Here is a 21,908-nt window from a genome sequence, read left to right as displayed (position 1 = left end):
TGCAAACAATAGGAAGTTGAAGATGGCGGAGCAGCGGCGGCGTCAGCAGCGTCAACCTGCGCGCTGAAATGAAGCCAACACCAGGCGCTCGCTCTCCCACGCACAAAGATGTTGCCTCCACATCTGTACGACACAAGCTGCACATAAATCAGTTTACTGGCAGCCTCGCAGAGCAGAAGCGGTATATTTTCATCAACCTATATCCGTCGTTATAAATAATGTGATCAAAGTGCAACGCGTTAGAGGAAATAGCAGCTGCACACATCTGGGAAATGGTTGTGCGACAGTCAGACTGGGTGCGTGGTTACATTATGCATATATGTGTGATGATGACGCTACTAGAGGCGTTTGATACAGTTTAATAACTATCGGCGACATTTGTACCATTTAGTTTTCAGTCAATTTGGTACCAGAGCAAAACGCGTGCGCCGCCCGGGAATCGAACCCGGGTCGCAAGAATGGGAATCTTGCATGATACCACTACACCAGCGGCGCTGATGGTATAGGAGAGGGGCGCGAGGTTTATCAATACTGAGACTGAGTGATTCAGGAGGGGGGGGGGGTTTATACACAAAGAGATGGAGATGGATAAACTTGGTGTAAACGTGTTTTTACTGCGGCGACCGAGACCGACGCATGAAAATAAAATAAAAAAAATAGAGGATGATATTAAATTCTGATTATTATCCAAGAAGTCTGTGATTTGAGCTGCACCATGATGCTACAGTATGGGAGAAATTTTGGGACTTTATTATCCACATATATGTGAGTAGAAATCAATACAAATATGACCGGATTTACATATAATTAATATCACAAATGCAGACTGTACGACTGCACACACAAAGGCAAGCATATTTTATATTAAAATCTCGAAAATATATTTACAAATGTATGTACATTTATATTAATTATATATACATTTGTAAATCCGGTCATATTTGTATTGATTTCTACTCACATATGTATGTACATTTATATTAATTATATATACATTTGTAAATCCGGTCATATTTGTATTGATTTCTACTCACATATATGTGGATAATAAAGTCCCAAAATTTCTCCCATACTACAGAGGTTCACCTGGCTTCACCACCTGCACATGTTAAACCCACAGAGCAGAGGAAAGAGAGGAGGGGACCACACACAGTTGCAGTGCCACATGACCTTGCTCCTCTTTTTTTTTTTTTAACTGTCTTTTTTATTGAATAGTTTTTACAAAACCAACAAGGTATACGTTCCTGTGCAACAGCACATCAAAAAGTACAAAGGGACAGCACAACAATACAGCAATATATAAAATACAGCTTGAAAATAACAAAATAATAACACTAGTAGTAAGAAGAATAAATAAATAAAGATAAGTCAGCGATAGGTACAACAAGGATGATACATAAAATAAAATAATAATAATAATAATTTCCAAAACAGAAAAAAAAAATAGACATTAATAAAGGGTTAGTCAGAGGTTTCGGGGAAATACTTTTCATAATTGTCCAGTAATGTATTGCTTTTTTTGTTGTTGATCAAATAGAGAGATTTAAACAGAGAGTTTAGTTCAAGTAAAAAAGGAGCAAATTTAGGTACAGAATTAGCGAATTTTTGTTTGTGAATAAAGACATGACCTTGCTCCTCTCAAAGTGTGTTTTAGCAGCAGTGAGTGGTTGGCTGGGTTGGCGGGCTGTGGCGCAGTGTGTCTGTCGGACGGAGGGGGCGCTGTGGTCGAGGCCGCGCTGTGACAACCAGAGGAGAAGAAAAGCCAGCCGCCGGCCGCGAAGAAGAAGAGACCAGGAACAAACATGGCTTCCCCCGTGGGCTGTGAACATTATGCTCGTAGCTGCTTGTTGAAAGTGAGTTAACTTTTCCCAGTGAATCACATGTGTTTGTGTCACATGTTAGTTACACTGTCTGGTATGTGTTGTAGCTCTGCTGTCACGGGTGAAGCCCCTCTGGTGGCTCACCACCGGTGGGTTACCTCTGCTCTGTCGTTATGACACATTAATGTGTCTTACATGGCTCTTATAGTTCAACTGTAACGTTACACCAAAGAAATGGGGTTTAAAGTTTAATTAGTAAAACAAATTAAGTATTGTGTCACACATCATCTCCCCCACAATGTGCTAGTTATCTGTTTCATTTATGTTGTCTTACTGAGGCAGGTTACTGCAGCAGCCAGGTAAAAGCAGTTGTTACGGTGTGATGTGATGTGATGTTATCCTCTGACATGAGTGTGATTGCCCTGCAGGCGCCTTGCTGTGGTAAGCTGTACGTGTGTCGGCTGTGCCATGACGCAGAGGAAACCCACCAGATGGACCGGTTCAGAGTCAGAGAGGTGCAGTGCTCCGCGTGTCTCACGGTGCAGCAGGTAACACAGATGTTTCAACTCCACTCTCACTGACTGTAGCAGTGGCACGGTTATTATAGTTAACTAAAACAGGCAGTGAAAGAATAATTTAGTAAACTGAAATAAAAAATGACAGCTTTTACAAAAATGAAAACCAAATAAAAACTGCAAAACTAACTAAAACGAATCAAAAACTAGACAAATTGCCCTCACAGATATTTTGAGAACGCCACATGGCCTGCTGGCATTGAGGAACTATCAACCTGTTTGTGTGTGTGTCAAAGACTTCACATAAATGTATGAGACAGGGGTCAGAAGTAAATTAACAGCAGAGATATCAGAGGAGTCCCTGATTAATGAATTGATCAGCTGTGGCTCTGGCCTGAGGCTCAGAGCCACCCCAGGCTGAGGCTATTAGTATGCTTTTTCCACATTTTAATTAATCACTCATTTTAAAGTTTAAATTAGTCTCTAAGTGAAAGTATGCCAGAGCAGTAGCCATTTGAAAAAGTCCAATAATTTGTTAGTTTTTTGACCTCCTCCCATTCATTCTCAATAGGAATTCTTTTTGCAGTTTTTCACAACTTATGTTGTGAAAAAATTGTATTCTATAGAGAAAAGTAATAGCACACCAATCCTGACCGAGCTGTTTTGTTATATAATTTTCCTCAAGGTACTCATAGCCATAGCTTGGAGGAAGAAAACAACACAGCTCAATATGGGACTATTTCAAGTATGACCCCCAGGTGGATAAAAGTAAATGTATCGGGAACATTTGTGTGAAGCAACTAAAAGGAAAAAATCCCTCAAATTTGAAAGTTCATCTTGGGAGCTCTCACACAGAAGCTTCTATAAATCAAGGCTTTCCTCCTAATACTTCACTCTAACGATCTTACCTGTCACCTTCCCCTTGTTTTTATGCTGTACTCATGCAGGTGCTGTTTAGCTTGCATGACTAACCAATGGTTAAAATGAGTGATGTTGCTCTTTCAGGCACAACAGAATTGCCAACAGTGTCATCTGCAGTTTGGGGAGTATTACTGTGACATTTGCCACTTGTTTGACAAGGATAAGAAGCAATACCACTGTCTGCCCTGTGGAATATGCAGGTGAGCAACAGTAGAGCTTTGAAAATACTTGTTATTCTGCTTGTTAACTTTTACAGTTTAAAAGCCTCATACCTTCAGCCACCACAGAACTAAATCAGTAGGCAGCTTTGTTAATTGTCCAATGTCACTGTTGTTGTCATTCTGTATGAGGTGCTTCATACCTGTGTACAGAACTGTGAGAATGAATTTCCCAAAAGGGACAATAAACAAACTAACTAACTTTAATTATCATAACCTTAGTAGACGATTCCAATGAAAGTAAAATGTCTTAAGTTGAAGATCCTTTTCACATACTGCACAACACACTGTACTGCAGTGACACATGCAAATGCACTTCAAATTCAGTCATACAATGTGACCAAGATAACCATGAACCATGACGATAAACCTGCTATTCAAAGCTGTATTTGCAGCGAGTTAGTGTATTTGCATGTGTTTTCTCAAGCTGCAGTGTGTTGAGCTCTCACCACATGATTGACACTTGTTTCAGTGCCACTGTGTTTTGACTCCAACAGGATTGGGCCCAGGGAGAAGTATTTCCATTGTGAAAAGTGTAATCTGTGTTTAGCCCAGGATCTACGAGGAAACCACAAGGTGATTACTACCTGCACTTGTTTCTCATCTTATTTGTCTGCAGAATCTCCACGGCTCCATACTCACTGTTATTTTTCTATGTTTCAGTGTGTTGAAAATGTGTCCAGGCAGAACTGCCCTGTGTGTATGGAGGTAATTGAACACATCATACATTATGTGCTGGTAAACAGAGAAGTTTTGGTTTTTATTCAGTCCTTCGCTTTCTTCACGGTTTGATATGATTTCCTCTGTTTTTACAGGATATTCACACGTCCAGAATTGGAGCTCACGTCCTTCCATGCGGTCATCTTTTACACAAGTATGACTTCTTTTTACATAAGTGAACTCATAATTTCAGTAGCTTTGAATTGGAGGATTGAATTATGTATTTTCTGTAGCTAAAAAAAGGGAAAACTAGCCAGACTCTATCACTAAAATGCCTAGTCTGGCAACGACCGGTAGACCTCGGCTCAATCCAGGGGGCGGGATGAAGGCTGTCTTTCAAACTGCCTCTGCACGCAATAGGGTAGCGCTACGACCAATCAGAGCAAAGAGCAGGATGACGTTAGCCTGACAAGCCAGTTAAAATGTAAATCGTCATGGCGTTAAGCTGCCCAACGACTCTCTAAACAGATAGAGCGCTGTGATTGGTCAACACAATCGGTGTTCGAGACTCAAAAAGTTCCTATGGCTCGTTTCTAGACCCACCTACGGAGGAAATAGATTTGCTGCTGCTAGGGTGCAGCTAGATTTCTAGGCTAAGGGAAAACACTATACTACAGATTGATTAATATGTGTAATTAAGTTAAAAAATCAGTACAATAATAGTATTAATAATGTATGTTTAAGAGAAGAAGAGACTTACATGAAATGTTAGAAAAAGAATTAAAAAGAGGATTTTGATGGTGTGTACTAATACATCTCTTAATGCCCTACAGTACATAATCCTTGAATAACTGTAGTGTTTTTTGATAGTATTTCAAGATGGCTTAGGACATAATTGACCCGTTTTTCCATTCTCTGCAGGACCTGCTTTGACGACATGGTCAGAACAGGGTACGTCTATAAGCACTTTTTCCAGGGAATTGTTTTGTTGTGTAAAATATGGGTTTTTTTTGTTTTTTTTCAAGGTTATGTATTTAGTTGTTTACTTGAAAAACATTTCAAGAAGGACTGAGTCATGCATCAGTCAGTGTGTTTACATGTTATCCAGGAACCAGGATACGGTACAGAGGCCAAATACAGACGTCAAACATACTTTTTATTTGAATGATAGTAGGAAGTGAAACATGTGGGAAGCCACTCAGCCTCCTCTGTGGTTTATAGTTTATTACAGTAGGTTTACTATCATCATCACTATGGAGGGATTTTAAAAGATTTTCAGTGTGTTTATTTCTAGACATTCAAAACATATTAAAAACCACACAGATTTGTTTTCTTTATCAGTAAATGTTCTCACAGAAGCAGGACTGTTTTGCAGATGAGTCACTTGCCACACCACCACAGTTCACAGGTCGGGAACCACCGCACTAAATGTTACTTCTCCTTGGTTGTTTCAGAGCGTATCGCTGCCCTCTGTGTATGCACTCTGCCTGTAACATGGAGGACTACTGGGATCAAATAGACATAGAGATCGCTCAGTCACCAATGCCCACTGAATACCAGGGTGCCACTGTCAAAGTAAGGTCCCACTAAGTAGAAGGAGAAAGTAATATTTAAGTTTGAATAACTAACCTGCTTGTTTGTACAAGTCAATAAAAGTGGACCTTGGTGATTGTTATTAGAAATCATTCAACTGGCTATCTTTACATGTAACCCATCACCTCTGTTTTTCCTCTCTATAGATTATCTGTAACGACTGCCAGGCCCACTGCGAGGTGCCGTTCCACGTGCTGGGCATAAAGTGCAGCGGCTGCGGCTCCTACAACACAGCACAGGAAGGAGGACTCATCCAGCCGCCCCAGCCGCCCGCCCAGCCGCCCGAACAGGACACTGAGAACGAAGCAGAGACTGACACAGAGCCCGAACAGCAAGATCAACCCGAGTGACCCAACGGCACGTTAGCATTACAGCCGCCCACAGCGAGTGACGTCGGGCTGGAGCGTCCGTTCAGCTGTGATCGTCCCCCGTTCACTTCAGGAAGTCCTATTGAAACGATGTCGGTAAAACGTAGTTTGAAGAAAAAGGTGTGTCCACTTGTCACGTACACCTGTCTGTGCACGCCGTGAAAATGTGTTAGACACGACCGACAGTGTAATCCAGCCTCAGCTAAGCAAGTCGACGTCATAACGGTTGTCTGCACATTCACCTGATTATGGATTGAGTGAAAGGGAGCGGCGGGGCATTTGTGCAGTGAATAAAGCTCAAAAAAGGTGAATGTGTTTCAGTCCACATGTGCACCATCCTCAGTGCAACATCTGCACTCCTTCTACTGTCGTGTCTCATGTGCATGTGAGTCAAAGATGAAACTGTATTTTTCTACATCTGACTTCATTGCAGAGTGTGGATCTAATCCACTACCATGTCTCTGATCAGACGTTGATGCATCAATTGAATGTTTCCTTCTCGTTAATAGACATGTGTTACTATGATTTTTGATATGTTATCATAATGATCTGGCTGCTGTGACAAATGATCCCTTGTTCCCCGCGGATGGAAAGTGTGGTTATGTTTACAACGACAGTGCTAACTCCTAATAAAAACTTTACTTCACTTAAACAGCATCGTAGTGCGTCATCGTCAGAGCCACTCACTGAATTACAAATAGGAACACTCAATACATTTCTATTGGATTTATACAGTATATCAGTCTGTAGTATGTAGTAGCACCAATATAATACAATTTCCAATAATGAAGGAAATTGAAAAGGTAAATGTAATCTGTAATCTGAGACTATTACAAAGTATCAAGACAACTCTATATAGCTACAACAAACACCTGGTGTCAAGCTGTAAGTGAAATCACATGCTGTCTCCTCTGGGTGGACCCGGCTGGTGGGTCCTGAAGGACCCGGGACCCCCGCTCAGGGAGGTGACGAGTGGAACCAGCAGGGGAGGGGTTGTGGCCAATGGCTGAGGTGTTGGTTTGATATCATGTGGACTAAAGGGTGGGGTGACTCCCTGGGGGAATCCTTGGTATCCGGTGGTGACGGGGGTGACCCGCGGTTGAGCCGTTGCACCAAAGCCTGGGATTATATCAGTTTGTGGTTTCCCGGGGTGTCGTGGTGAGGCCTCCGTGTCTGGTAGAGCATTGTGACTATTATTGAAGTCCTGCGCAGGATCAGGACCAGCCACGGTCCCAGGCATGTCCACGCCAAGAGCAGTTTGTGAAGGATCGCCTGGCACGATCTGCAGAGCATCGGTGTCTGTGGAGGTCTGCGGGTCCTCGGGGTTTGGCAGTGCTGAGGTGTTGAGTGTGACTGGAGAGACTCCCAGGTCTGCAGAGGGGAGGAGGGCCGGGGGGTCCAGGGCACCGGCCACATCTACAGCTGCGGGCACATCTGGCTCAGTGAGCGGGGGCTGCAGGGAGTCGGGTGAAGCCACGGCGTTGGTCTCCTCTGAGGAGTTGGACTCACTGGACTCTGATGACTGCTCACTGAGACAGATCTGTGTGTACAACAAGAAATATGTCAAGTCCACTTATACTGAGTTGTAATAATAAATGCAACAGAATAGTACAACTACTCACCGGTTTAGACATGACTGCAGTCACCATGACGACAGTGTAAAGTGTAGTCCACAGATATGCCATTACTGTGTTTCTTGTATATTCTGAAACACATTAATTTCAGTAATGTGATGTGACCAAGTGCTTTTACTTCGGTTCTGTGCAGATTTGAGGTTTGTCACATTCTGCTTCATTACATTTCACTTGCTGTTAAGAGTTAATGTGCATATTCTTCACATTATTCTTCATAAAATAAGCTTCTATGCATCATTCAACAAAACATCTGCCTCCAGTCTTTATAGTCTGGAGCAAAGCAAATGAATTTTCTAAAAATCTTCTTTTTTTCCTTTTGTTATAGTCTACTGATGTTTCACAATACATAGACTCATTTCTACAATATTTTAAGTAGTTAGAATAATTAGCCTGTTATTTAACTGCTTGGCAAAACCTTTCATGACTACATTATAGATAGTATTATCTTAAGATTTTACATATTTACTCCAGTAGTAAAATTATCTGTTTTACATAACTGTATCAATAACATTGCAGAGAACATAAATACAATTAGAAAATGTAAAATGTATTGTTTTCTTACCTTTATAGAATTGAATTTCTCCTGCACACCATAGGATACAGCAGAGTAATGCTAAAATGTACCAACTCCACCATCAACTAATTTCTGCTTAGCCTTGCATTTATACAGCTGTTGATATGCGTGGGTACAGTAGTGGTGATTTATTACCTGTTCTGTTATTCAATGCAGCTCTGCCTCATGAACAATCAAAGCTAAATCACTGACCACCCCCACCTTCCGTGAAATTAGAGAGTGCTGAAAACTCACAGGATAATGAGAGAATAAGTGGCTGGACCACAAGAGCTTATTTACAAGCAGAGTAAACATGTGTGATTCGTGGTTTTGGAGTGAACAATAGGAAGAATCCATGTCAGACTTTAAATACATGTCATTACAGTGTCTCAACATACAGACAAAGAAAGCCACCTTATGTGACGACAAAAAAAAAGTTCAGGAAACTGGGATGATGGTATGTGTACTCCAGACGTGTTTAGCATTTCTTAAACTAGGGAACGAATTAGCAGGTTGAGTGATGATGAAAATTCATCTGGTTGAATACAGACAGATAGTTATTGTGTTGTGGATCAAAAACTTAACTCTCCTGTACTTTGAGATCTGAGGCCACACAAAGTAGACAGCAGGTTCTCCTCCCAGGCCACAGCTTCCTATGCCAAATGTTTGTCCTCCCTCCAGAATTACAAACTATTGCTGGTCACAAACTTCAGATGCCATCATATAGGACCATGTCATTGGCCATAACTCAAAATCTGAAATAACGCCACTGGAAACAGAGGAAAATGCAAACTGTTTATTTAAAAACAGCCTCAGTCCACAGACGATCCCACTTCCACTTCCTGCAGAGAAAGGAGGTAAAGTCCCTCATCCCAGAGCACAGTAAGACGAGCAGGGACCCTGCTGATTTATGGAGTCTTGAGGTCAGACTCTGTCTTTTCTGTATCTACTGGGGCAGATGTCATGCTGGGGGTGGTCTCGGCCTTCTTCTCCAGGTCTGTCATACATGTATCCTTGACACTGGCTGGAGTCTCCCTCCTGCAGGAAGGAAAGACAAAGGACACATGAATGAACAAACAGTTGCTAGAAGTGGCAAAATATTCCCCCCACAGACATCAAATGTAGACATGCACTGAATTATTCAGGTCAGTGTCTCTACGGTGACTCTCTGCTGTAGTTACACTGCTCGTCTAACTAGAATGAACAGACTCCAATGTCAGTCCATGTAGTTTCAGGTTGATGACGGGTTGCTTTGATTTGTTGGTGACATTAGAGATGAGTTTTAAGTCAATTTCTTATGAAAGGCAGGGCCGTTGTATAGGGGAGAAAGGTGATGATAATTCTAGGGGCCCAGCGCCCAGTGGGGCCCATAAAAAACCCCAGTAGTCTAATCTTTGTATGACTGATTTATTCTGCGTTAAGACCCTGACTAATACTCATAGTACACTCAACATCTTTCCAAGAATATTTGTCTTATTTCTTGTCCAAATGTCTCATTTCTAGTCAAAACTAATCTCTTTCCACTTAAAATAAGACTCATTACCTAAAAATTAACTTGTTTTTAGATAATTTTCACTTAAATTCACAATAAATAGAAAAATCTGCCAGTGAAAGTAAGTTTTTTGTGCTTGTAATAAGAAAAACTTGCTCCACTATCAGATTTGTTCTACTTATTCCAAGTGAAAATATGCTTGAAAGAAGTAAAAAGTGTCTAAAAACAAGCTACTTTTAATATGATGAGTCTTAATTTTAAGTATTTTTTGACTAGAAATAAGACAAATATTCTTGCTAAGATACTTGAGTTTTTGCAGTGTAATGCTGCATTAGCATCAAAACAAAGAAGGCTAAATAAAAAAACAATACATACATAGTCTAAGAAAAAAAAAGCAAAAGTTAGGGGGAGGGGCCCACTTTAGTATTCTTTAAGGGGGCCCAGAATTCCTAGCAACGGCCCTGATGAAAGGAAAACGTTTAAAGCTTCTGGATGTTGGATCAATGGGTTTTAAAAAAAGAAAAAACAAACACACACCTCGTGTTGGCACTCTTCTTCCTCTTGACCACCACTGCCAACACAGAGATAACCACCACCCCCGCACCGAGGCCAGCGGCGCCGTAGATGATGGGGCGCTGCATGGTCTTCAGGAGAGGGTCCTGACAGGAGTCGCCGCTGTAACCCAGTGAACACACGCACACGGTGTCCCCACTGCTGTCCACACAGCGTCCGTTACCGCTGCAGTATCTCTGGCTGCACTGCTGGGCGTCCAGGTTCACCAGCTGGCTGCTGACGTTCAGGGTGGTGTTCAGGTCCATGTTTTCAGACAGAGGGGGCAGAGGGGAGGGAGGGGGAGGGGAGCTGTGAGGCTGGGTGGAAGCACGGACCTCCACTCCTGTCCACTGCTTCAGACCAACACCTAGAAGACAGTGGAGTGACAAGTTGTTGAAGGTGTTCTGTTCTTCATTTCATTACATAGTCTAGTTATTATTTAAAGGAGACACATTTTCCACAAATTAACATAGTTCCTAGGCAATATGCCTGCAACATGCTTCGGTCAAATCCCCCAAGGATCAAACATCACAGCTCTTTTCATCCTCTCAAAACAGCCCTGTTCAGAACTTCTGGTTTCAGTGCGTGTCCCTTTAAATGAACCACTGCTCGCCTCGCCCCACCCCAGTTACTGATACTCACAGGTAGGGATGGTATGATGCAAATTCAAAAACTAATGACATCATTGGATGACAACTGAGGGAACAGCTCATAAAACCACATGGATTTCAACATCAGAGCGTGAAAATTACTTTTGTCAAGCCTCACATTTTGGGGGCCGGAAGATAAGCTGAACACCCAAATATATGTTAAAGAGCCTTCAAGTAGTGATATATCCATAATATGTCCCTTAAAGAAGGATGTATAAATACTCACAGTTCTCATCAGAGTGGTCGGAGCAGTCCACATGTCCATTACAGAACTTCTCCATCGGTAGGCACAGTTGATCCAGACATGGCCTGGTGCCAGCTGGGCAGCCCTGCTCTGGGCTGCAGTGGGTGGCGTTCACAAGAGTGTGATCATGACCACACTTGCATGTGCGACCTCCTGGGGTAGCGAGGCACAGATGCTGACAGTTGCCGTTGTTTCCTGTGCACTGGTTGGAACCTGGCGGAGCAAGCAGAGTCAGACCGTCATCAGGCTGTGTTGATGCCAACTTTATGACCCAGGTATCATGAGGTGTGGCTCTCCATACCAGTCTGACTTGACTTGCTAAATGCCTTCAAGCTGACCACCTCTGTGCCGACTTCAAACCACAGCTTGTTCTGCTGCTGCTCATCTCTGTACCAGAGCCTGGTCTTGTCTGGGGGGGGGGGGGGGGCAACACAAAGAAATGAAGCTCAACATCTCAGTTAAACATTGACTGTAAATATCACCCAGATGCTATGATACAGTTTTCTTATGGAGGCAACTTGGCTTGACGACTACTTACTTAGATACAGTATAAAAGATAGACACAACCTACAATAGCACCACCTGCTAGTTGGTGCCTACATGCATTTCATCAGCATGTATGAGACATTACCATCAACAGTCATCCAGAACAGTGAATCATCACTCAGAGCCACAGCAGCCAGTTCACCACCAGCCTTCAGTTCTCTGTATCCAGAGCCATCGAGTTGGACGGAGCCAATGATCCCGAAACCTGGGACAGAATCCATGATGTTACCACTTTCCTGAACAAACAACTTCATTCCAGAGCATTTCTGACTCTCTCAGTCTATGAAATTAAATCACCACCACAAATCTTATGACCATTCTTACCGGAGTCAGCCCAGTAAACCGTGTCCCCGTTACCGGAGAAAACCAGAGATGTGGGCTGGACGGCGTCCTTCCACACCACCCGCCGCTCGGCACCGTCCATGTTGGCACACTCTACGGTGGCTGCGGTGTGTGTACCCTGCCGAGCCAAGTTGGTGAAACAAACTGTCCCGCTGGGTGGATGGAGCGCGATGGACTCCACTCTGCCGAGGCCTTCCTTCACCAGCACGGCGGTGTGGGCGCCTGTGGTGGAGGTGACCTGCAGACGCGGCTGCTTGTTGCTGCTCCAGTAGACGTTAAGAGTCACCCAGTCCAGGGCCATGGCAGTGACGGTGTCACCCAGGAGTCGCAGAAGCTGACCTTGGATAGGGGAGCCGAAAATAATAGTTTCAAAAGATGCATCGAGATTCTTAATGGACGATTCTAGATATGTGACAATTAAATAATTCATTCAAGTTTGATGATGTAGTTACATACAGGGACAGTGATTTATTTTAATTTTAAAGCACAATGCCAAGATTTACATTTTGTTTTTGAGAAATTAACAAGTGCACCTTTAAATAGGCTAGACCTTTTCTTTTCCTTGTGTGTTCAGAGTCAGACTCCAAGGAAGCTGCTGTGTTGTGGAAATGCATTTAAATTATATTTTTTATTTAATTTTATGTAAATAAATGGTTGTCATTTATCTGACTATTTAAAGGAATAGTTCAACATCCATCCAAATTGGCCTATTGCCATAAACCCTATAGTTTTAGAGTAGGTTCGTTACCTTTATTTGTCAGTGTGAGCTATTTATAGAACGGCGGAGCAGAGCCGTGAGCTGCTCAGAGCTACGCTACGGAGGCTAATGGGATTTCTTTCGTGGACAAGTTGTGACCTGTACATTCACCACGCTATGAGATATAACAAAACGTTACAAGACAAGAGTTGTTTTCAAGGCAAATGCAGAGACTGCTTGCTGAATGCCCCCGACGGGAACGTGCATCAGTGGTTTTGCATGAATTTACCTCGAAAACAAACTCTGTTTCGTAACGTTCCGTTATTATCTCATAGCGTGGTGAATGTGGAGGTCACAACTTGTCCATTAGAGCATTTGCGTTGTTTTATTGTGTATTTGATGAGGGAAACCAAGAAATCCCATGAGCCTCAGTAGCGTAGCTCTGAGCAGCTCGTGGCTCTGCTCCGCCGTTCTAAAAATAGCTTGCACCGACAACTAAAGGTAACAAAATGTTGAACTATCCCTTTAAAGCCATGTGTGGCAACATAGAAAATTGAGGATGTGACGCATCGAAATTCATCGTATAATCGAACCGAATCGTAGACTGGTGAATCATAATCTAACTGAATCGTGTGGCCGGTGAAGATGCACATCACTAACCTTGGGAGGTCAAGACCGAGTCCTTCAGCTTGAAGGAGCTGAGTGAAGTTGTGCCATCATCCGCCAACAGTAAGGTGCGATCCCGTAGGTTGTAATCCATGATGGCAGCTTCATTGACGCTGGGCACCTGCAGCGCCAGGTGTTCAGGCCAGCCCTTCAGCTCTGTCGCTGTGTGTTGAGACTGCAGGTATATCTACAGAAATCACTGGATTATTACACTGTACATCATGTAAGGCCAGTATGTAATATGTAAATAAAGGTGTCTCACTGGAAGTTATACAGAGGCTAATGCAAACAGATTAAACCTTGTGTAACGTCGCAGCACAGCCCCACCTGTGTGACAGTGGAAGGAGACAGTATGAGCAGGAAGGCAGAGTTGACCAGGCTGGAGCAGGTCACGCCGTCCTCAGCCAGCAGCAGACGGGAGGGACACTTGCACACAGCCCTGGGCCCCGGGGCCAACACACACATGTGGGAACAGTCCATCTTCTCACAGGGGTTTTGGCTGCCCATCTGGAGCAACTGGTGGATGATCTGCAAAACAGAAGTACCAGAAGTGTTAAGGTGCATGTTTACATTTTAACACATGCTGATCTAAATATTTTAGGTTCTTAATTTTAACATTCATTTCTACAGCTTCAACTTCTCCCCACAGGTAAACCCACTAATTCTTATAAATTCACAGTACTGTGGTCAAATTGGTTAAATCCTATGCAAGGCTTCAAACAAACAGTACAACGTCACCGCTGTGCGCGCCCGGTTTGTCAAGCCTCTGTGAGCACTTCACACATGCAGGTGATCCAGTTTCAGTAACGGTGTCCATTATACATTGGTGCCCATTTCTAAATTCCAAACCGTTTGCTCACCTTCACACCAAAAGGTTGTCTGGGCCTTTTCAGGAGGATTTGACGGTTTTTGCCAGAGATTTTATGAGCAGCCTGCAACACTCGCTTCTTGGCATCGGTCCAGTAGAGCATGTCATTGAACACTGCCAGGGAGAATGGGTTGGCGGTCTCCTTCATCTGGAGGATCTGAAAATAAGATTTGTGCATTGCATTCTTTATTTAGTAATCTGACATTTAGTAATCTGACTTGGTGCTACTCTGAAAATCCGTTATATAAAACTACACTAAAACCAAATTTTGCAAAGAGTTCTGCAGCAAGATTTGAGATGGACGCATGTATTTTAAGGACAACTTTGTTATTGTTTTTCCCCTTTTTCCTCTCGTCTGTCCATGTCACATGTTCACGTTTTTGTTGGTGTTTATCTTTAAATGAAAATGAATCAAGTATATACATAAAAAAAAATTTAAAATAAACACACACCACCTTCTCTTCATAATGGTTTACCTGAATATCATTTCCCTCCAGTGTCGCTGATCCAATTGCCCCGAGTCTTTCATCTGTCCAGTAGACTCTGTCTGAGTGGGTGTCCACAGCTACACCACCAGGCCAGCCCAGACTGGAGTTCACCACTGCTCTCCTCTCTGACCCGTCCATCCCAGCCCGCTCGATCTTCACTACATTACCAATCTCTGTCCAAAACATCAGACTGGTAGAAAAATTCAAGACTTTGAAGACACAAGAGAAACCTTAAAGACCTGTATTCACATACTAAAAAACTCACACTCACCCTTTTTGTGGCATCAGGGCCAGAGAGCGGGGCTGGTCCAGGTCTTCGTCCAGGATGACACTGTGGTCCGGAGACTCCATGGTGGCTTTGACCAGTCTGGTGGCAACAATCTGACTGTTAACGCCGTCAATCCAGTACAGGTTCCTGCCGAGCCAGTCAACAGCTACAGAATCAGCCCGGATTCCTGTGGAAACAAGCGACCTTGTATATGACGCTGCTTTAATGTCGACACAGTCGCTTGCAATATTTCTTCTACCGGACCTTTAATCAGAGTTCCCGTGGTCTTCTGGTCCAGTGAGGACCACCTGATGTTCTCACTGTCCAGACTGACCCAGAAGACCTTCTGCTCTTTCCAGTCGTAGTCCAGAGACAGGATGGCCTTCTTGGCAGAGGATGATAACACATCTACGCTGCCACTGCGTAATCCCACCAAGAAGAGGTCCGTCTGTACCGACGACAACAGGAAGGGTTCACCTGAGGGAGGAGGAAAAGATATGCAGTGTTCAGTAGGGCTGGGCCGATATGCTTTTGTGCCGATTCGATTCTCTAAAGATTTTTGGGTTACGATTCGATTTAAATTGCGATTCTGATTAAACAAGTATTGCGATTTTATATTTCAGTTATTGAGCCGGTGCATATTCTCATTTTTCCAGGTCATAGTATTTCAAAGGAGGTTAAATCGAAAGCAACTGGACTTAGTTATTTACAAATAACTAAGTCCAGTTGCTTTCGATTTAACCTCCTTTGAAAAAAAAAAAAAAATTCAGTTATTGTGATTTTCTTTCCTTAAACAAGAGCAGGTTGAACCAAACACTTGACAATACATCACAAGTCATATTTACAAAAAACAATACACACATCACATCAGTTTGTCTGTTGTGTTCGTTTGTTCACATAGATATCTGTGAACAAACAAACACAACAGGCCGGTTTGACTTTGTCAAGTGTAATGGCACAGAATACATGATATAATACAATAAAGATTGGTCGTCCATTTTTTTTTTTAAATCAAAAAAAAAAAAAATCGATTGTCATATGAGAATCAATTTTTAAAAATCGCCAGGAAAAATATAAAAATCAATTTTTTGGCCCAGCCCTAGTGTTCAGTGGTGCCTCTTAATCTGAGTAGATGCTTTAATTGAGTACACAAGTCACTGTGCCTCATGAAACTGTCAGCTCATATCGTTTCATATGCTACACAGAAAAAAAATAAAATGATATAGCAATTTGTTAGTTTGTGTTTGTCCAGACTCAGACTGAGCAGGGTAACTGTTTCTCAGCTGTTCAGGTTGTTTCATCTGACATTTTCCCTTCCAGTCAGTCATGCAGGCCAGTGAGAACTGTACCTGTGATCTTGCAGCTGCGTCCACCTGCCTCCATGACGTAGCCGGGGTAACAGTCGCATTGGTAGGAGCCAGGGGTGTTGATGCACAGCTGACTGCACACAGCTGGGCTCCGACTGTCACACTCGTCAACATCGGCGCACGTTACCCTGTCCTCCGTGAGGCTGAACCCGGCTGAACAGCCACACAGCTGCAATGCACAGCGACAACCAGGTATTAGGAGCTACAGCACTGAAGTTTGCATTTGTCTATTATCTTGATTACACTGCTTCAGCTCTCTGCCTCCATGTCAAGACACTACTGTGCCAGACGGTGCGTTTACTTGATGTTGATTAAAAATCGAGTCAAACTTGGAGATGCAGGGTCCTCACCGTTCCCTGCGGTGTGCTGTAGCAGCTCTGGGAGCAGCGGCTGTTATCCGTCTGTGCACAGTTTATCTGGCAGCTACCTCCCTCGTCTGAGCCGTCGGCACAGTTAGTGATGTTGTTGCACACCAGGACTGGATCCAGACACTCCTGGCTGCCACACTGGAACTGGTGAGGGAGGCAAGCCACCAGCCCACCTGGTACATATACACACAGTCACCCTGTCTATGTTGAATACAGAATCTAACAAATATTCATCTCTTATGGACCTCATGGAATCTACACTGAAAACCAAGGCCAAATGTCTGGATAAACAAATGTAATGTTTAGTAACACTGCCCTATCACTAATATCACTGAAGCTTTAGGAGTAAAGTGACTCAAGACAGGAAATGCAGATATGTCTTAATTTCATTAGTTAAAAAAATGCATCCATGCACTTCTTCCCGTGTTTTATAATGAATATCTACTCACATTCAGTCTCGTCACTGCCGTCCTCACAGTCCTTCATGCCGTCACACCTCCAGGCTGTTGGGATACACTTGGTCTTAGATTTGCACAACCACTGGAACTCTCCACAGCTGGGTTGAGCCAGAGGACAGTCCTAAAGAGGAACATGTGGATTATTTGACCGTCGTCTGATGTCATTTCACTCTGATTTGAAAACTGAGGCGCCGTGTCTCCTGGTAAAATGTTTGGGCTAGATCAAGCACCAGCCTCTCTGAAGATATCTAGAGCTGTGTCCCAAATCTGTGCCACTAATCAGTTCTTACTGGGGTTTCAGGGGGAAGTATCCTGTATAATTAAGAATTTAATTGTTTGTGCATCATTTATGTACACCATTTCCTTATGTGATGTATTGTGAGGAGCTGGAGAAGCTGCTGAAGCTGATGCCTTAGGACGGCCTCAAAAAACATGAATGTGTGGCATAAGGAACAATAGGGTATAAAAATCACCCTATATTGCATATTGTACAGTTATGGACACATTGTAAGTACCATACTGTTCTGACCTTTCACCACTTGAATACAGTCGTAAAATGCCAGAGGTGAATTATAAATGTGTGGCGTTGCTTTCAACAACCTTCTCGTCGGTGCCATCTTTGCAGTCCTGGTCTCCGTCACAGATCCACTCCTGGACCAGACACTCCTTGCTCTGGATGCAGCGGTGTTTGGTGGTGCAGACCGGGGCCTTGGTGCAGCTCTCCTCATCAGAGTGGTCCCGGCAGTCTGGGTGACCGTCGCAACGCATTGTGGCCGACACACACTGGCCGCTGGTGCATTTAAACTCGGTGGCACTGCAGTCCTCATCAGCTGTGGGGTGGAGATGAACTATACCATAACACAGGTGCACTAATGATCGACCCAGTTAGTGAATATTAACGACCTGGTTCGGGGACGACCTACCGCAGTTGGCCTCGTCGCTGCCATCCCAACAGTCCATCTCCCCATCGCAGAGGAAGCTCTTAGGGACGCAGCGGGTCTTGTCGTCACATTGGTGATCACAGTTATCCAAGTCTTTGGCACAGTCCTTCTCGTCGGAGCGGTCCTGACACTGAGGCACACCGTCACACACCTGGCTCAGCTCAATGCACTTCTTTCCATGGGCACACTGGAACTGATCTGCAGAGAACACATGCTCCGATCAGGACTCGGGCAACTTACAGTTCGGTTTAGTTTATCATTTCATTTGGTCAAGATTGAACTACAGTTTTTTAATTCATCATCAAGATTGATCCACAGCTTTACCCCCTCGATGGATGTACAATGACTTCTCATTCTTGTTCTAACATAACTTTTTTGGAGGATTCCAAGTCCCCTTAGGTTGTTCTGGCACTCTCAGCCTAAACCAGTGTGTTTCAACCTTGGGGTCGGGACCCCACGTGGGGTCACCTGGAATTCAAATGGGGTCACCTGAAATGTAATCGATTTAAAAAATAATAAAATAAAAAAGACCAATTATTAAAGCAGAAGTAAGCGGGATGTTTGTGTTAATATAAGTCTTAAATAGTTGTATCTTCCGACAGCAATCATTTATATAGAGTGTTTGGTCTGAAACACGGGTCTGTCAGTCACTCTGCTCTGCTCTGAGCCGAGGAGAAAACTTTCCTTGTATCCTACAACCTTTATCCAATGAGGAGAGAGAACGGCATCGGATCACTTACTTCTGCTTTAATCTTTTTAAAAATTATGATTAAAACACCACAGACAATCTTAAACAGCTGTATTCTATACTTTCACTTTCTCAAACATAAATCAAGCTCAAATAAAATGCAACATAAAATCTGATCAAGCGCATCTTGATTGACTGGGGTCACCAGAAATTTGTGATGACGAGCCAAAAAAGGTTGTGAGCCACTGGCCTGAACAGTTCCTGGACACAGCGCGGAAGCAGCTGGTTATGTGCTTTATAGTGAAAGTGGTTTGAAGCTTCACTAGGTCATATATTTTTAGTATGTTTAATTTAATAAAGAGCGAGTTTGTTGGGTCAACTTAGCCCGCTTTGGAAAAATCATGTTGTGCATCTCCAGCTTTAGTGGACTGAACATACACATCTACATACGCACATCTCTCAGCTCGACACTACATTGATCTTAGGCTTGTTTGTGTTCATCGACCTATGAATGATGTGTGATGTCATGTTTGCTAAACACAATACAACTTTATATTCATGTTTTGACACCCTCATATCTGCTGATCGTCCTGGATGTCAGAACGCAACATGTACTTGGAAGAAAAAGGTATTTGATCAATGCACTTTTATGTAGTAGTATAATATGACCCACTGGGGAGCAGCAAAGTCACGCTTAACCCGCATACAGGGAATCAGACCCACATGTACCAGCCTGAGCCACCAGATTACCTGATTCACATGCTGATGTGCACTCTTCCTCATCCGAGCCATCTCTGCAGTCTGCCTCGCCGTCACACACATGGCTATAAGGGATACACTCTGTGTTGTCCCTGCAGGGTTTGGCACCCAAAGGACATTTGATGGGGGTACTAGGACCGACAGATACAGGAGGTTCAGGGGTAGTTGTGCTCTTCTCTTTCTTTTCATACTGAGCTTCCTCTTGGTCTGCTGTCGTTGAAATATGTTGAATGAGATAAACAAACTCAAGATTACTTTGCGTGGAAGTTCTGAATACAAGTGATCATCTCCAGTAAAACATTTGTGATTTCAGCCTACCGCAGTTTTCTTCGTCGGTGCCATCCAAACAGTCCCTCTCTCCGTCACAGAGGAAGTTTGAGGGCAAGCAGCGACTCTTACCGTCACACTGGTGGACACAGCCCTCGGTTTGCTTCACACAGTGCAGTTCATCAGAACGGTCCTGACACTGGGGCACACCATCACAAACCTGGTCCTTGTCAATGCACTTCTTCCCATGGGCGCACTGGAACTCATCTGTATGGACATGAGAGAATGGCCTTAAAATCTGTATAACATTTGTGCTAGCAGCTAGAATGTATGATGGAGTCTTTATCTGACACAATATGTTGCTTTTCTTTTTTGGGTACACCCATCTTACACTATTACAGTATTGTACAGTTTCTCTATAAAATCCTTTGAGACAGTCATTTTCAACTTTTAGTATCATCTAAAACGACTTCTTGATGAGAGTTATAACATTTTATACTCCTCTTATGGGTCAAAACGACCCTCAGAGTAGGCTACCTACTTGATGTCATTATGCATTTCATCTGAATTAAGTGTTGTACCTTCATTGCATTTAGAGGCACAGTCCTCTTCGTCTGAACCATCCTTGCAGTCTGGCTCTCCATCACATAGATGGCTGTAGATGACACACTCTCTACCATCCTTGCACCGTTTAGAGCCAAGGCCGCAATTCAAAGGACTCCTTGCAGATGAAACAACTATTTGGAACAAGTGAAAGAAATGTTGCTGATCATACGTGAGGTGACAAACATCATTTTGATTGAATAATAATGTGTAAAGTCGAACCAGACTGTGTGTTTGGTTCATCTGGCTCACCTTCCAAGGACTCTGACAGCTGCAGTAAGACAAAAAGAAACATCCACCTCATCCACAAACATCCACCCATGGCCGCAGACAAAAGAAAATAGAAAAAATGCCGCACGCAGCGACAACGTAGCATTTTATAATTGTACCAGGTGGCGCCAATACAACTTAATTGAACACCTGGGTGAGGGGAGGAGCTATTGCTTCTTCCCGTCCAAAAAATAAAAGTCACCACTTGGATTGAACTAAGCTAATGGTAAGAACCTCCCATTGGATAATTAGGCTACTGCATGGATGATTATGTTTCAGCAGGCAACTTATTTAACCTTAACTGATGTAGTCTCATTTCTTAAACAACCATGTCAGAAGACAAATCCTGTGGTCATGGAAAAGATGTTAATCTGTTTCAGAAGGGTCAAATTATTGGCATGAATCAAGCAAATAAAACATTAAAACACTAGAATTGGGTTAAGAACTGCCCGACGCATTAAAAACTGAAAGGATATAGGGGGGAACTATCATCTTCAAAGAAGGAACGTGGTCCAATGTGACCACAGAGTCCAGACCTTAATCCCCTTGACAATCTTTGAAAAATGAATGCAACTCTGGGCGGAAATAAATGTTGCGACATTGCAGAAGTTTATCAAAATGATGCCACAGCAAATGCATGCGGTAGTAGCTAAAAATTGAATATTGGAGTGTGTGACTTTTGTAACAGGCAGTGTATCCTATTAACCTGAACATCAGATGTTGTTTATATGTTATAAATGCAGGTAAAGACACAGAGAGACTAACTGGATTTCCTGAAATAAGAAAATTATATAGCCTAATTCAGTGACTTGATTTTTGCTTTATTTTGTGTTTCGATCCCCCCCCCGGTCCTTCTTTTAACCTACACTAGAATTTGGGGGGGGGTATGCAAATAGGGATTTTAATGTCAAGAACAAAAATGCCTTTACCTGCAAACCCATCTGAATGACAGTATAAAACCATGCTGTCAAATAAACAATAAGGCTTGACAAGGACGTGCGCCAGTGCTCAGGCCAATCCTCCAATCAGAGTTTGGATGGGCGGGACGAAGCGCTCGCACGTAGCCATCAGGGTTGTTGTTATTTCCGGTCT

At 43.2% G+C, this 21,908-nt stretch overlaps 2 protein-coding genes and 1 non-coding gene across 4 annotated transcripts; 1 reads left to right on the top strand and 2 right to left on the bottom strand.

The window, feature by feature from the left end:
* Positions 1 to 424: 424 nt before the first annotated feature.
* On the bottom strand, positions 425 to 495 carry trnag-ccc (transfer RNA glycine (anticodon CCC)). The gene has a single exon. It is a non-coding gene; the product is annotated as a tRNA-Gly (tRNA).
* A 1,279-nt stretch (positions 496 to 1,774) lies between these two features.
* rchy1 (ring finger and CHY zinc finger domain containing 1) lies at positions 1,775 to 6,743 on the top strand. Its single transcript, XM_085787764.1, has 9 exons — positions 1,775 to 1,853; positions 2,249 to 2,368; positions 3,341 to 3,456; positions 3,972 to 4,050; positions 4,138 to 4,182; positions 4,290 to 4,348; positions 5,056 to 5,085; positions 5,589 to 5,709; positions 5,874 to 6,743. Exons 1-9 carry the CDS (start codon positions 1,803 to 1,805, stop codon positions 6,075 to 6,077), a joined length of 825 nt encoding a protein of 274 aa, XP_085643890.1. The 5' UTR covers positions 1,775 to 1,802; the 3' UTR covers positions 6,078 to 6,743.
* A 2,320-nt stretch (positions 6,744 to 9,063) lies between these two features.
* Positions 9,064 to 20,944, bottom strand: lrp13a (low-density lipoprotein receptor related-protein 13 a). 2 transcript variants are annotated; one of them, XM_085787758.1, is made up of 21 exons: positions 20,799 to 20,944; positions 20,525 to 20,680; positions 19,995 to 20,210; positions 19,668 to 19,883; positions 18,212 to 18,427; positions 17,889 to 18,118; positions 17,280 to 17,409; positions 16,813 to 17,003; positions 16,445 to 16,631; positions 15,360 to 15,572; positions 15,099 to 15,282; positions 14,816 to 15,017; positions 14,332 to 14,496; positions 13,799 to 13,999; positions 13,466 to 13,658; positions 12,091 to 12,447; positions 11,852 to 11,971; positions 11,522 to 11,629; positions 11,203 to 11,433; positions 10,312 to 10,693; positions 9,064 to 9,320 (listed from the first exon to the last, which is right to left on the bottom strand). In XM_085787758.1, the coding sequence occupies exons 1-21, from the start codon at positions 20,920 to 20,922 to the stop codon at positions 9,191 to 9,193; spliced, it is 4,152 nt and encodes a 1,383-aa protein (XP_085643884.1). In that variant the 5' UTR covers positions 20,923 to 20,944; the 3' UTR covers positions 9,064 to 9,190. The 2 variants fall into 2 exon arrangements, with proteins under 2 accessions (XP_085643884.1, XP_085643885.1); XM_085787759.1 differs by lacking the exons at positions 19,668 to 19,883; positions 19,995 to 20,210 and having other exon boundaries at positions 20,799 to 20,943.
* Positions 20,945 to 21,908: the final 964 nt, after the last annotated feature.

The sequence above is a fragment of the Trachurus japonicus genome, chromosome 9 (genome assembly GCF_045865225.1).
Source record: "Trachurus japonicus isolate A0001 chromosome 9, Traja_1.0".
Taxonomy (NCBI): domain Eukaryota; kingdom Metazoa; phylum Chordata; class Actinopteri; order Carangiformes; family Carangidae; genus Trachurus; species Trachurus japonicus.
The sequence above is the reverse complement of the archived record's forward strand: the minus strand, read 5'-3'. Positions and strand labels throughout refer to the sequence as shown.